General features: G+C 53.5%; 1 protein-coding gene across 3 annotated transcripts in view; it reads left to right on the top strand.

The window, feature by feature from the left end:
* RPTOR (regulatory associated protein of MTOR complex 1) overlaps window positions 1-14,131 on the top strand; it is a 325,518-nt gene that overhangs the window by 279,205 nt on the left and 32,182 nt on the right. For all 3 annotated transcript variants that reach the window (XM_088829259.1, XM_088829260.1, XM_088829261.1), the window contains 5 exons: window positions 296-436; window positions 723-881; window positions 6,650-6,768; window positions 12,027-12,130; window positions 12,698-12,881. In XM_088829259.1, coding sequence (XP_088685385.1) covers window positions 296-436; window positions 723-881; window positions 6,650-6,768; window positions 12,027-12,130; window positions 12,698-12,881 — 707 coding nt within the window. The remainder of the gene's footprint in view (window positions 1-295; window positions 437-722; window positions 882-6,649; window positions 6,769-12,026; window positions 12,131-12,697; window positions 12,882-14,131) is intronic.

Genomic DNA, 14,131 nt, shown 5'->3' with positions numbered 1-14,131 from the left:
GCAGGTCCCAGAGCACCTGGTGGGAGTCTGGGGGAGACCACTGTGTGGAGGCCTCTCTGGTTGAACTCTTACAAAGTGCCAAGAACGGCTCATGGTCATCTGCTCCCGCTCCCCTGACTGTGGTCATGATCTTGTCCAGCTGGCCCCAACACACATGTGGCAGAGACCCTGTTGAGCTGAAGGGCCCTGCTGTAGAGTCACATCACCCAGAAAGAAGCCACTGTCACCTGCTGTCCAGCCGCCTCTGGCTGAGCCCTGCATTCATTCATTCTTCTCACTCCTTCTCTCCTCCCAGAGGGTGGGAGTCTGACGCCCGTGCGGGACAGCCCCTGCACCCCCAGACTGCGCTCCGTGAGCTCTTATGGGAATATCCGCGCTGTCACCACGGCTAGAAACTTAAACAAGTCTTTGCAAAACCTGAGCCTCACGGAAGAAAGTAAGAGCCCAGAGGCTGGGTGCTCAAGTGGGGTGGTCGTGGGTCATCTTCTGGGACCTTTTGTTAGACAGGCCCCCACCCGCTCCTGCCTACCTGGACGTGAGCAGAAGTCCTGGTTCAGCACCGGGGGTGGCCAGGGATTGTCCTGCAGCCCCACCGGGCATGCCCAGTCCTAAGCCCCCGGCACCCTCCCCCAGCCCTGTGCCCGGAAGCCCAGCCCCTCCTGCAAGCCAGGAGATGGGTGGGTATGTGCTAACTGCCCTCTCTCATGGCGGTACCCTGCCAGCCGGTGGCTCGGTGGCCTTCTCCCCCGGGAACCTGAGCACCAGCAGCAGCGCCAGCAGCACCCTGGGCAGCCCTGAGAACGAGGAGTACATCCTGTCCTTCGAGACCATCGACAAGATGCGCCGTGTCAGCTCCTACTCCTCCCTCAACTCCCTCATCGGTGAGTCCCGCCTCCCCTTCTCCACCGGTCCCTTGGGCACCCACGGGTTCCCACCTGGGTGGGCAGTGCTGGGACACACTCAGTGGGAGGAGGAAGTGAGGATCGTCTTGCTGTGGCGACAGGAACCTCGCCCTTGGATGCTGGCCTGACCCAGGCTGTCTGGGGAGCCAGCCTTGTCCTTGGGCAGGCTGCAGGACTCCCGGGGCTGCAGAGCAGGATGGTTCTGCCCTCAGGAGACGTTTGGGGTGTCGTGGCCAGGGCGGGGGGGCTCCCAGTATCTGATAGGTGGTGTGGCCTCTGATGGCACCCAGGGCCTCCCAGAGGAGGCATGTGTGAGGTCCAAGGTCAGAGCCCTGTTCCAAGGGTGCAGACAGCCCTTCCCTACTCAAGTTCCCTGGCCAGACTCTCCCCCCCAACAACCAAGGACCCCCCTCCGTGCTTTCACCTGTAGTCCACCAGTTTCCACCTGACTGCCTGGACATTGACGTTTGAGCGAAGGCTCAGAGTGGTCTTGTGTTCTGCCTTGAGTGGGGACCCCCTGGTTCTGCTGCTGCGCTCACTGAGAAATGGGAAGTTACCACGTATCCTCACTGCATAACCAACCATAAAGACCTGGACCAGTGTGTCACACCCCCACATTTGTATTTTGTTCCCAACTTAAGGAATTATAGACGAAGTTAACCCAGAGCCCCTCTCCATTCCCTGTGCAAGGTTCCCATGAACTCTTACCTTTCCCAGGGTTTAAACGTCATGTCAGTGACACCGCATATCCCCTGTCCTCACTGCTGACAGCTGTGTGTCCATGCTGCTCACCTGAGTCTTGTTTGCTCCCTTTCATGATCTGCTGCAATTTGCTTGTCCATTCTCCTGGTGGTGGACAGTGACCTTGCTCTGACTTTCCTTCTTTCCTCCTTTTTTAAAAAGCAGACTCAGGATTTGGCCCCAGCTCCGCCTCCTGCCCTCCCCGCTGCACTCAGCGGTGCTGAGCTCCTTGGCCCCTGGGCTCCTCCCCTTGGCTGGCGAGCTTTGCCTCCAGCTATCTCACGGGCTGCTCCTCAGTCCAGTCACAGTCCTGCTCCAGTGTCACCTTAAAAGACGCCTCCAGGCTCCCCCAACCCCAGCCCAGAATCGCCTTCTGCAGTCGCTCAGCATCTCTCTCCGTCTCTCTGCTTTCCTCCTGAGGACTTTTCCCCAGCAGACTTACGATGTATGTTCCCGTTTATTCTGTCTGTTTCTGTCGCTGACCAGGGATGTCAGAGCCACAAGTGAAGGAACTTTGTCACCTGCCATAGCACCAACCCCCCCACATCCCAGGCTGGGTATACAGTAAGTACCCATAACATGTACAGGGGCTGCAGCCGACACCCCGCAGTGTGACACACATGGGGTCTGGCTCCACACAGAAGGAGATTGACAGCAGAGGGTTCCATTCTAAGGAGGACAAGCTCCTGTGCCCCCCAAACACACACCTGGGCCAGTCAGGCTTCCCCATCTGATAGGAGCAAACAGACTTCTCGTCGTATTGATTTGCATGTCCCTCGATTACAGTGAGGTTGAGCTCACGTGTTCGTTAGCCTCCCCTGCCCCCACTTCTGCAGTCACTTGCAGTATTAATTACCCTCCTGTTTGGTTGGTACTGTTTTCATTAATGTTCAGTTCTTGGTGGTTTGCTTTTTTCCATGATACTCCCTCTGCCTCTTGGCATCACATGACAGTGTTCGATGTTTCTGACTCAACAGAAACATCGTGATCTGAAGGGGCAGGACAGTCCAAATGTGCTTGCCATCAGAAGCCATGAGATCGGTCCTCTGGTGGCCCTAGAAAACCCTCAGGACTAATTCCACAAGACACATCTCCCTGGGGCCCGTAAGAGTCTAAATGACTGTAGGGTCCAGAGCTAGTTGCTACCACCACCCCGCCAGCTGCAGTACAGCCCGGAATGGGGGATCTTTTTGTCCCTGGTTCTAGCTTAGGGGTGAAGTGTCAGTGTTTCATTTGAGGCCACATGAGCTTGGAGGGCACAGCCCACCCCTCCCACCCCAGCCACATTCTGTGTCCTCCAGGGACTTGAGAGCCTTGTCGCTGATTCCTTCCTCCACACAAAACCTGGTTCCTGGACATTTTTTACTGGAGAAAACTGAATTTTATCTGTATATGGTTCAGATCTTTGAAAACTTCATTGGGCAAGTTTCACAATGAGCTGGAGCTGGAAGGAATGCTAAGGAGACGAAGTGACTGTGGGCCAGAGCGGGCGTCCACCTGGTAACGTGGTGCTTACATAAGTGTTTAAAATTCATAACCTACACAGAATCCCATTACTGGTAGCATTCACCTGTTTAAAGCCAATTTTTTTCTTTCATTTCAACCAAAGAACAATCTCTTTAGCAATCTCTTTAGCCTCTTTGACTGAATATTGGAAAAGAGGTTTTCAAAACCATGGCAACCTGGGACATCCATTTATTCCCATCTTCTCCCAGAAAACTAGCCCCTCCCAGGCTCCCCCTTCCCCCCACTATCTCCAGAGCGCTGGAGGTCTCACCTGCCGAGGGAAGTGCTGTTCCCCCACCGCAGCAAAGGCTGATCGCACATGTCTCTACACGCCTGAGCGTGTCTGCCCAATGTCTGTGAATCTGTTCTGGGACCTGGCTCTGTGTCACCACCTTCTGAAATCTTCTTTGATGTCTCCCTCTGTGTGTTTCTCACCCACTCAGCCATTTAGCCCGACCTCCACGTGTGTCCCCAGTCAGTTCTTTCCATCTCTGGGCCCCCTACCCCAGGACTGGGCATTGGCTTTTCGCTCCCCACCAGCTGTGCAGAGCAGACCCCGCCCCCAACATCAGCTCTGCACAGACCACCATCCAGCTGACACCATCACAGAAACTCCTATAAAGTCCAAGCTGTGGCCAGCACTCAAGGCCTTCCTGCTGAGAGCTGCCTGACCTTCACCATAGCCTCACCCACTGCACACACTGCCCAGACCAGCCGCTGGCCCCGAGTGGGGCCAGGGCACCTCTGCCTTTACACCCCTCCCGCACCCACCTCTCCACACAGCAGTGTCGCCCATTCCTCTCCACCCCGACTTTCTGTGGCATCTCAGGAGGTCCCTGACCCATCAAGTGCCTTCATGTTACACACTTAACCCTCAGCATCACGTCAGGCTACGACATTGCTGTCTTAATCAACAGGTTTGGTGAAGCTGCTGTTTCTCCCTCTCCTGTGTGGCGGGCAGCCTCTCCTCCCTTCGTCACCTGCCCTGCTCTCCCTCACCTGTCCACCTGTTGCCCTTCTCTCCCTCTCTCCCTCCCTCCCTCCCTCTCTGAGCCTTGCCCCATTCCCATGGCCGGAGTCAGGGAGGGAAGGCCTCGTGCTTGTGTCTCACCTTGTCCTCCAGGTGAGATGGGGTGGGGGAGCCTTCTGAAAGGGTTGTATAGACGATTGCCCGGTCTACCCAGGACTTCGTCCAGTAAGCAAGGGAGGAGGTGGGCAGGATCCTCCCAGAAGGGCTCAGTCAGGGTTATGAAGAGGGGAAATGCAGAAGCTCCGAATCCAGGAGCTGATTTCCAGGGAGGCACCCAGCCCAGTCCTGCGATAGAAAGTCAGGGTCGGTGACCCCTAAGACCCAGACAACAGGTCACAAGTGACAGCTCCTGCCTCCAAGAGACTCCACCTTCCTTCTCCAACCTGCCCTGCCTACCCCCAGGGACTCTGGGACCCAGAGTTGGCCACAAAGCTGTGAGCAAATTTTCCTACGCCAGTGCCATTTAGAAAGTTGTGGCCATTGCTCTGAAAAATAAATCCTAAAACCATTAGTTATGATCTTTTATTACTTTTAGTCTAGACTTGAAAATAGGCTCTCAGCACTCATGGGGAGTTTGGTGAGCGTCAGACATGGTGCCCTGTCTGAGCTCGCTCAGCCCAGCAACACCCACCCCACTCCCCCATCCACCGAGGGGCTGCACTTGGGAGGGTCCTAGCTCTGTGCCGCACAAACTCAGAACTTCCCCATTAGGGGCAGCTGGTGTAAAACCAGGACAGTTCACAAAATAGGCTGAGAGGGGGTGGTCAGCGCCAGGAGAGCAGTTAAGGGGCGGGGTGGCAATTCCAGGCTCCTGTTCTGTTTTTACTAGTAAATCGTATACCATTCACTGTGGTCAAAGACAGTGACAGAAATTACATTTTTTGTTATTCACTGTTGGACATGAATCTGAGCAAACCCCAGGAGATAGTGAAGGATGGGGAGCCTGGAATGCTGCAGTCCATGGGGTCGCAAAGAGTCGGACATGACTTAGCGACTGAACAACAACAAATTGAATCAAAAACAGAGATATCAAAGTTGAAATCTTCTGCACGAGAGTCAACAATAGTAATAAAAACATTTTATAAAGTGAACGGTACCCCTTTCTCGGTGCATAGTGCCACCCTGTACTCCTGCATGTTCATGCCAGAGCCCCTTGATTAAGGCTCTCGTGGCCCCTTGGTCCCCACTGTTCCCTTCCTTTCCCGGTCTCCCTGTTACCGCGTCTGTCATCTGCAGTCAAGCAGACATTCACCGTGCCCGTCACAGCCTCTGTCACGTGGGGAAGCTACTGCCCTGGGCAGTCTGAGCTCAGAGACAACAGGAGACAGATTTGCCCAGTGGCTGTGCTGAGCACGAGGGGTCTCTGTAGGAGTGTCCCATCCGTGGGCCGCTTCTCCTGACTGAGGGAGCCACGTCCGTGAACGAACTCCACCTCGTTCCCTCTGGCGTCGTGAATTGGGACTGTGCACAGAGCAAGTGCGAAGTCCTATGGCCAGAGTGGTGGGAGAGGCCTCCCAGGCCCAGCCTTTTTGGAGGTCAGCCTGTGCAGGCAGCTGTGCTTCTACAGAATCATTCAGAGGCCCTAGCAGCTGTCGGCACCTTTTCCCACTACAAGGGTAGAAGGATAAGGCGATGGGAGATTTTGTAAACGCTCCCTGGGAGGTACTTTGTAGAAGTCTCCTGAGGAGCAAGGCCACTTGCACACCCAAGTGAGAGGCCAGCCTCCTCCAGCTCCATCGCGCTGCAGACAGGAGCCACAGTCCCTGGGGAAAGGCGGCCGGGGCCATGCCGCCTCCCGTTATGGACAAGGTGTCAGGTGCAGCAAGCCAGGACTTGGCCGTAAGCGTGGACCTGGGACACACAAGAGAAACTGACCTTTACTCTGAACCTTCGTTTCCAGTCTCTCTTCTGTGATTTGAATGTCATGTAAAACGCGTTCCCTTTGAACAATGGTGTCCATCAAGAAGCGCTGTCCTCCAGTGGCCCTTCTTGTATTTAAATTCTTCATAACTAGAGGGACTTCCTAACTACGGGCTGGCCAGTCAGATGACATGTGATCACAGCTTGTTTGAAATCCTCTTTTACTCCCTGTTGTTGAACAAGCACTTTCTTTTCAACAAACCAATTGTCGAGCTCCCTCCAAGTAAAAAGGATGCAGTGGTATGTGGCTGTCTTCCTCATCCAGGCCTGCAAGGAAGTCCTGCCCCTTTCTAACTTTTTCTTTCAGAAAGATCTAGCCGCCAGGGGTGAAACTGTGTGATCAAGCCTGTTCACCACCTGGAATTTCTGAATCTCGGGCTCCTTAGCAGATAACAAAACCAGAACTTTCCATAATCCCAGCACTCCCAGTGCATGCTTAGGTCATCAGAAGAGGGAGCTATCCCAGAAGCGCCGCCCGCCTCCGCACACCCTCCCAAACACACAGTAGCAGCTCCTTGTTATTAAAACAGCTCCTGTTTCTCTTTCCCAGGAGTTTCATTCAATAGTGTTTACACTCAAATTTGGAGAGTCTTGCTGCATCTGGCTGCGGACCCCTATCCAGATGTTTCTGACTTGGCTATGAAAGTGCTCAACAGCATTGCCTACAAGGTACGTGTGAAGGGCGCTCTTCACGAAGCTCTCAAGACCCTGGTTTTCAGTTATGAATATTCATGCAGAGAACTCCAGGCACGTTCAGGTCTTCACCATGGTTTAGAAACTTCGAACAAGCGTTTTGAATCCAGAGGTTCACAGACTCCATGTGCACGTAGCTTATGTTGGGGCATGTGTCACTGCTTCTGCTTGCCCACATCGGGTGGGGACATCTTTGTGACCTGTGGCGACGTCCTCTCTTCCATTCCCAGCACCGGTATCGTGCGACTTCCCTTATTCATGTCCTTTCTGACGAAAGGAAACTCTTCCAAGAACCAGCTTTTGGTTTCATTCGTGCAGTTGACTCCTGAACAAACACAGGGGTTAGGGGCACAAACCCTGACCCCCCGCAGCCTTTCTTATGCACGTCTCCACACCCCTGGGCTGTGTGCTACCACAGGGGGTGTTTGTTGAAGCACATGTGCTTAAGTGGGCCCGTACGGTTCAAATCCATGCTGCCAGGGTAGCTGTGCTTCTCTGTTTTCCATTCTCCACTGTATTGATACCAGCTTGTAGCTTTATTGCTTCATTTCTTCTGCTTACTCTGTTCAATTTTTTCTTCTGAGTCTAGTTTCTTACGATGGAAGCTTAAGTCATTGATTTTAGTCCTTTCTTCTTTAGGGACTGTAAACTCTCCCAGTTCTTCTTGTGAGCTCTGGGAATTATTTGACTTTTCAGTGGTTCTTTCCCCACCCTTATGGGTTTTCACCCCACCCTCAAGCAAAAAGTAATCACAGATTCAAGGAGCCTACCGTACAGACCCTGGAAGTCCTCTCCTCTCTGCCCTGCAGATTCCATCCACCCCAGCTTCTGTGCTGCTCCTGTCTATCCCCTCTGCTTGCCGCACTGCCGGGCTATCTGGGTGCCCTTCCCCCGCCACAGCCAGGTCTGCGAGAACTGCCTGCAGGCCAGGAGCTAGGCAATGAGTTCCCTTCTCTCAGAGACCACAGGCCTGCAGTACCCAGTGTCCAAAAACAGCTGTTTCTTTTTTCCCAGCTGGGTATTGCAACCCACTCCAATATTCTTGCCTGGAGAATCCCATGGAAAGAGGAGCCTGGCAGGCTACGGTCCATAGGGTCGCAAAGGGTCAGACATGACTGAAGTGACTTAGCACAACGCATAGCACAGTCTTTTCATGAATAGAATGATAGGATGCAGCAATAATGAATGCCATAAAGAAGCATTTTTGAAGATTTTTGTAACTTTTTTATTAAATTTTAGGCTTACAAACAAGTTGCAAGAAGGGTACAGGGAACTATCGTCCCTTGTCACAGTTTACTTGCTGTGTCTCCATCCTCGTGCGACCCTCATCACTGTCCAGGGGTCGTCCACAGGCTGCCAGCTACATGAACACAAGTGGCTCATAATGTTACTCGCAGCTTCAGTCCTGGTCCGTTATTTTTTCTAAACTGGTTATCAAGCCGTCCCATTTGCTGCCACCTCACTGGGTTAGCCTCCCACTTAGCCCAGCCTCCTGCAGCACCTGGCCTCCTGCTGACACCATATTTGTTTGGTGTTCGAGATTCCTTCACCAACATTTTTCTTCACTGGTGAAGTTCTGTCCTCTCCTTTTCTTGTCTGTGGCTGCTGTTTCAGCTCCTGGTAGCATCACAAGCAGTAATAGCACAGCCTTGTCATGTACCCAGCTTTAAACTGCTGTAGCAACCAAGCTCATCTTCTTCCTTGAAGGAGCAGTGAGGTTATTGTAGGAGCATATCCTTGGTTTATCCCGGGCCTGCGGTCACATGTGTGGCTCTCTCTGGAAGCAGAGACTCCCAGGTCCACAGTGTTCCCTGCATTTCCTGCCTGTGGGCACTGCCAGCCTCATGCAAAAGTGCTGGGCATTACTGTTGGCCCTCTCGGGATCACTGGGTAGTTTATTTCACACGGACCTCCCCTTGACCCCAGTGAGCCCCTCGCCCACTTTCTTCATCATCCTACTGCATGACTAGCCAAAGAGGCACCTGAATGCTGTTCCATCCTGGGAGTGGGGAGTCTTCTCCATGTCTATAGAAAAGAGGCCAGTGAATTAAGGTGTTTTGGTTCTGTAATACAAAACTGAGAAATAGTCCAATCATCTCCTTTTTCAACTAAGAATAGGACTGATTCAAAATTGAGCTTTTCTAAAATACATCTTTGTTACAGCATATTAGGGTCCGTGCCCAAGAGAGGGAGGAAGTACAGACTTGAGGAAGGAAATAGAGGAAAGGAAGGCAGTCCCAGCGGAAGGTGCAGTGGGGCTCACGTGGGCCTCTGAGAAAATGGAGCCTCCCTGCCATGCCCTGTCCTGACCCCACGGATGCTGGTTCTCCCCCTGCGAGGCTGATTGAGGGAGCCCAGGCCCCCAGGAGTGGGGCTCTGCCAACTGCTGGCCAGTTCATCACAGTCACCACCGTTGCTTGAAGTGAATTCTACCTGGGACTTAGAGTCCAAAAAGAAAGTTTACGTTATTTATCTAGGAAGTTTGGTTTACAGAAAAATTCCTTTCTAGATAAATGGAGTCATGTGTTTCATAGATGTCCATTCTCAGTGCTCTGGCTTCCAGGTCCTCTGCCTCGAGTTAGCCCAGAATTAACTGTGAACCATCCTTTGGGGAGTCACTTCCTCATACACGAATCAAGATCCTTGGTGTGCAGTTAACAGGGACTTCTCTGAAACACTCCATCCCCCAAGAGAGAGCAGCCAAAAGTCTCCGTTGGTGTCCTGAAGCCTGACTGTGTCAGGATTCAGTTAGGAAACTCCTGTCCTCGTCACCCTCGTCTTGGTAGGGCATTTGCCCTGAATTAGACTTTCCTGCGGAGAAGGCAATGGCAAGCCACTCCAGTACTCTTGCCTAGAAAATCCCATGGATGGAGCAGCCTGGTAGGCTGCAGTCCGTGGGGTCGCTAAGGGTTGGACACGACTGAGCGACTTCACTTTCACACATTGGAGAAGGAAATGGCAACCCACTCCAGTGTTCTTGCCTGGAGAATACCAGGGATGGGGGAGTCTGTTGGGCTTCCGTCTATGGGGTCACACAGAGTCGGAAATGACTGAAGTGACTTAGCAGCAGCAGCAGCAGACTTTCCTGAGTTCTTATGAGGCAACATGTTTCTGGGAGAAGATCTGCAGATTAAGAAAGTGCTCAGAGCTGGAGACATCTAGAACAGATGCAGAGTAAGAAAGTGCTCAGAGCTCCCACATCTGGCGTCTTACTGTGGCCCCAGGCTCCCATGACAGAGACCGCCCCCGTTAACTGCAGCGGGGCAGGGAGCACAGGTGGGGCTGGCGTGTGCACACATGTGTGTGTCCCTGCAAATCGTTTCTGTTTGCATTGGGCTAAGAGGATACTTCTGAGCTAGAACCTGACTGTTAACAAGATGTTTGCTGCCCTCTGAAGAGTTGGCCTGTAGCTGTGACCATGACCTCCCGCCACTGCCCTTCCTCTTCTGTACTCAGCACTTGCCTTGGGCCTTCATCAAGCCCATCTGCTGGTCCAGTGACTCCAGTGCAGCGTCGTGGAGGGGAAAATGACAGGGCATCTCAACACCCTTAGAGCCATGGGCAAGTGTGCTCACGGTCAATGATGCTCCCAGCAGGGTCCTGAGGTCTCACAGACCCATGCTCCATCCTCCTTCATAACAGCCCAAACCTGACACCCAGCAGGCACACCAGTGTTTCTGTGTTACCCTTTCCTGACTGTATGCTCTCTGTGAAACAGCAACTGCAACCAGCCCAGAACGGGACCTCTCTGGAGGGTATCTCCCACATCTGCTCCCTGAGCAGCCTCTGTCCACACCAAGCCCACAGACAGGTGGGTCTGCGTGACCACTGCCCACTCAGACTCACCACTGCAGCTCTGCAGCAATGAATGTTTGCTGCACAAATAAGAAACGTTAGGCGAAGAAGCATCATCGAAGCCTGAAACCCTACAATCTATCACCAGTCACAGGGCTTCCCCAGCCAGTGGCATGCCCACCTCTCAGGATTTCTAGAACAGATGCAAAACTAGAGCTGTGTGTGGCAGCCATCAGTGTGAAGTGCATTGAAGAAGCACGGCTGTCTTCTTTGCCCTCAAGGCCGAGAGAGAACAAGACAGGGTTGTGCCGCCTCCACCCCTGGAAAGAGCGAGGAGGCTGAGTCAGTCACCCCCAGCCCACACCTTCTTTCCTTTGGAGCCTCCTTGGATTGGGGCCTTCAGGATGGGGGTCCCTGAGGAGACAGCTCCGTGAGCTGCAGCTCAGGCAACAGCAGATCCTCTGGGCTTGGGGAGCCTTTGAAAGATCATGGATTCTGCTAAAGTCTGCATTTCAATCCAAAGTCTTTCTCCATCACCTCCCACTGATTTCCTGGAAATTTTGATGTGGTACCTAGTTTCTTAGCTTAAATTTCTTTTCTCCTTTTAGACCTCTTAAGGGATCATGTGTGTGTGTGTGTGTAGGTCAAATAATTTAAATACCAGAAAACAAACATGAACAGTACAACTTTTATAATTCAGCAAACAAAAAACAGCCTTTTAATAGGCTGGTTATGATCCAGTTCTAGCTGTTTTCATTTCAAAGTGAAGGCTTATCTGGAAAATATTGATATTGTGTTGGTGGTTTTGTTTTCTATAATTTTCTACCTGTGGGCTGAACATGGGTATGGCCTTCATAACTGCCAAGAGAATAATCTGGAATGGGAGGGTCCTCCGTGAGTAGCCAGTCCAGGGGTCTCCTGGAGCACGTGATCAGGGGAGAGAGGGCATCGATCTGGGTCTTGTCTCTATTCACAGAGTGCTGCCCCAGGGGGGTTGTTGTGAGCCTGCCCTGAAATACAAAACAGCAGTGAGGCTAAGCCTGGGCGGGCTCCTTCCGGAGTGCCAGCTCTGCCCAGGAAGCTGCTCCTTCCAGGGGAGCTCCTGCCCCAGTGGGAGCCTAGGCGTGCCCAGCCCTCATTAGTCATGGTACAGTTTTGTCACGGTGTTTGTCTCATGGGCACGGGGGATGCATCCCTGGAGCCTCACTGGAGCAGGGGTGAATATCTTCCAGAAGAGCCCCAGAATATCACTTTATCTACAGGATGACATTTCGGGGGAAATTTTCAAGCAGGATCTTCCATGCCTGTGTAATATCTTTAGCCAAAAGCCCTTTCCTGTGGCTTTGAAGCCACTCAAAAGCAGCCGCCAACCTCTGCTTGTCTCGTGGCCTCAGGTCGTCACAGTGACCACCCCCTCACTTGTCCCTTTGCTCCTTCAGGCCACGGTGAACGCCCGGCCTCAGCGCATCCTCACCACCTCCTCCCTCACGCAGTCGGCGCCCGCCAGCCCCACCAACAAGGGCATCCACATCCACCAGGCGGGGTGAGTGGTGGGCAGCCCGCCCCCCAGGGTCTGGGGAGGTTCCCGACCCGCCCCTCCAAGTCTGCAGGTTCTCTCTCACTTATCTGAGCCCCTCCTGGAATCCTTTCCTACCTTCATCTGCACAGCTGTTCCGCAGAAGCTGAACTGAACCTGGCTCCATTCAGGATTTTATCAGAGAGGGGCCACGTCTTCCAACGGGTGACCAGCAGGTTGCAACCCTCCTCTTAATCAGTGTTCACGGGGCTGTGCACTGGACCCTAGGGGAGCTCACATGCCCTGCACTCTCTCAGGGCTGACTCAGTCCTGACCAGGCTGGCCTCTGGCTGCATTGGTTTTCAGGGGAGGATGGTTCTTAGAACCTGTTCTTAGAAAGGTTCTTAGAAACTGGAAGGGGTCATTAACTCAGCAGCAGCAGTTCAGGTTTGGAAGTTGAGGCTGATCCAAGCTGGTGACCCTCAGCCCATTCCCAGGATCTGGGGGTAAGCGGTATGAGCGGAAGTTGCTTGGGGTATGGTGTCAAAGGAATGGACTCTGGGTAAAACGCAGTTTCTTCTTCCCCGATGGCAGAGGCTCCCCTCCAACATCCAGTGCAAGCAGCTCCAGCCTGACCAACGACGTAGCCAAGCAGCCAGTCAGCCGAGACCTGCCTCCAGGCCGGCCAGGTGCCACAGGCCCCGTGGGGGTGCAATACACACCCCACTCCCACCAGTTCCCCCGGACGCGGAAGATGTTCGACAAGGGCCCAGACCAGGTACAGATGTGGCTCTAAACACTAACTCTGAGGGGCTTGGGCACTGAGAGGCTTGCTGCTCAGAGGAGAGGCAGCACGTCAGGTGACGAGGTACCCATGACCACACACACACACTACAACCACACACACACACACACACACACACACACACACTACAACCACACACACACACACACACTACAACCCCAGGGACGTGGGAGGCCACAGGCCACCTGTGGCTCTGGGCTCCTCGCCCCCACATCTGGGCAGATACTAAAGGGCGTCCATCTTACTCCGGCGGCCCCTTGTTTTCACTCTGGGCAGCGTCCATGTAACGAGTAGTACATGGGCTGATGGGCTGTTTCCCTTCCTCAGTAAATAGCACTTGCCCCCCTGAATGTGGCAGCCAGTCCACGGAAGCACTTGATTTGATGGGTTGTTTGCTTTTTCCATCAACATTCAGTTACACCCCATAGGTGAATGTGGTCTCTGCAGCTAAGTTAAACGAGGCTATTCAGGAGAGGGAGGAATTGGCACCTTCATTTGTCAGGGTTGCAAGGAAACATACTAGTGTGGACTCGCAAGCTAGGGCTTTGTGTCTTGTCGAGACTGCTTGCTGCTGTCCCGGCCAACTGGACACAATAGAGAGAGGGCATTCTGGATACACCGAGGATGCATCTCAGCTCACCAGTGACCAGTGATTTTAACAGGAAGGTCACAGCAGCCTGCAGGCTGACTTTGGAGCTGGAGCAGGTGTTGGGGGTGGACAGGTGTCCACACCTGCTGCTAGCCCCGCCCACCTGGCTTCGGAGCTGCCTGCTCCATTCACCTCAATGGCCGAGGAACAAAAATGGCCACAGGCACCTTTGCCAGGTTTAGCCTCCCAGGTGGACTCTGCGTGAGTCAGCCAGGCAGGGGTGGCTGACCCACGATTCGTGAGTCCTGGCCCAGCAGTGCTACAGTTCCCCCTGGCAGGCAGAACGTAAGACCTTATTGCTGACCCCATCTCTCTGGGTAGCAGAGACTCCTCTCTGAGGCACTTCTGCTCTGTCATGTGCAGTGAGGCCAACCCCTACCTCGCCAGCCCAGCCCACATTGGTTCTACAACAGGGAACAAACTGGCCCACCACAGCACCAGGTGTTTTAAGTTCTAATGTTTAGAAGTCCCAGATGGCCGGAGCTCTGCTGCCCTTATACAGGAGCCCCAGGGCAGACCAGGGTCCTGCACGTATGACTGGCCCGGTGGGAGCGACAGCCCAGGGCCCAGGCAG

Source organism: Moschus berezovskii, chromosome 20 (genome assembly GCF_049115385.1).
Source record: "Moschus berezovskii isolate FMDL1 chromosome 20, NW_MosBer_1.0, whole genome shotgun sequence".
Taxonomy (NCBI): Eukaryota; Metazoa; Chordata; class Mammalia; order Artiodactyla; family Moschidae; genus Moschus; species Moschus berezovskii.
Note: the sequence above shows the minus strand (reverse complement) of the source record. Positions and strands in the feature narration are given on the sequence as shown.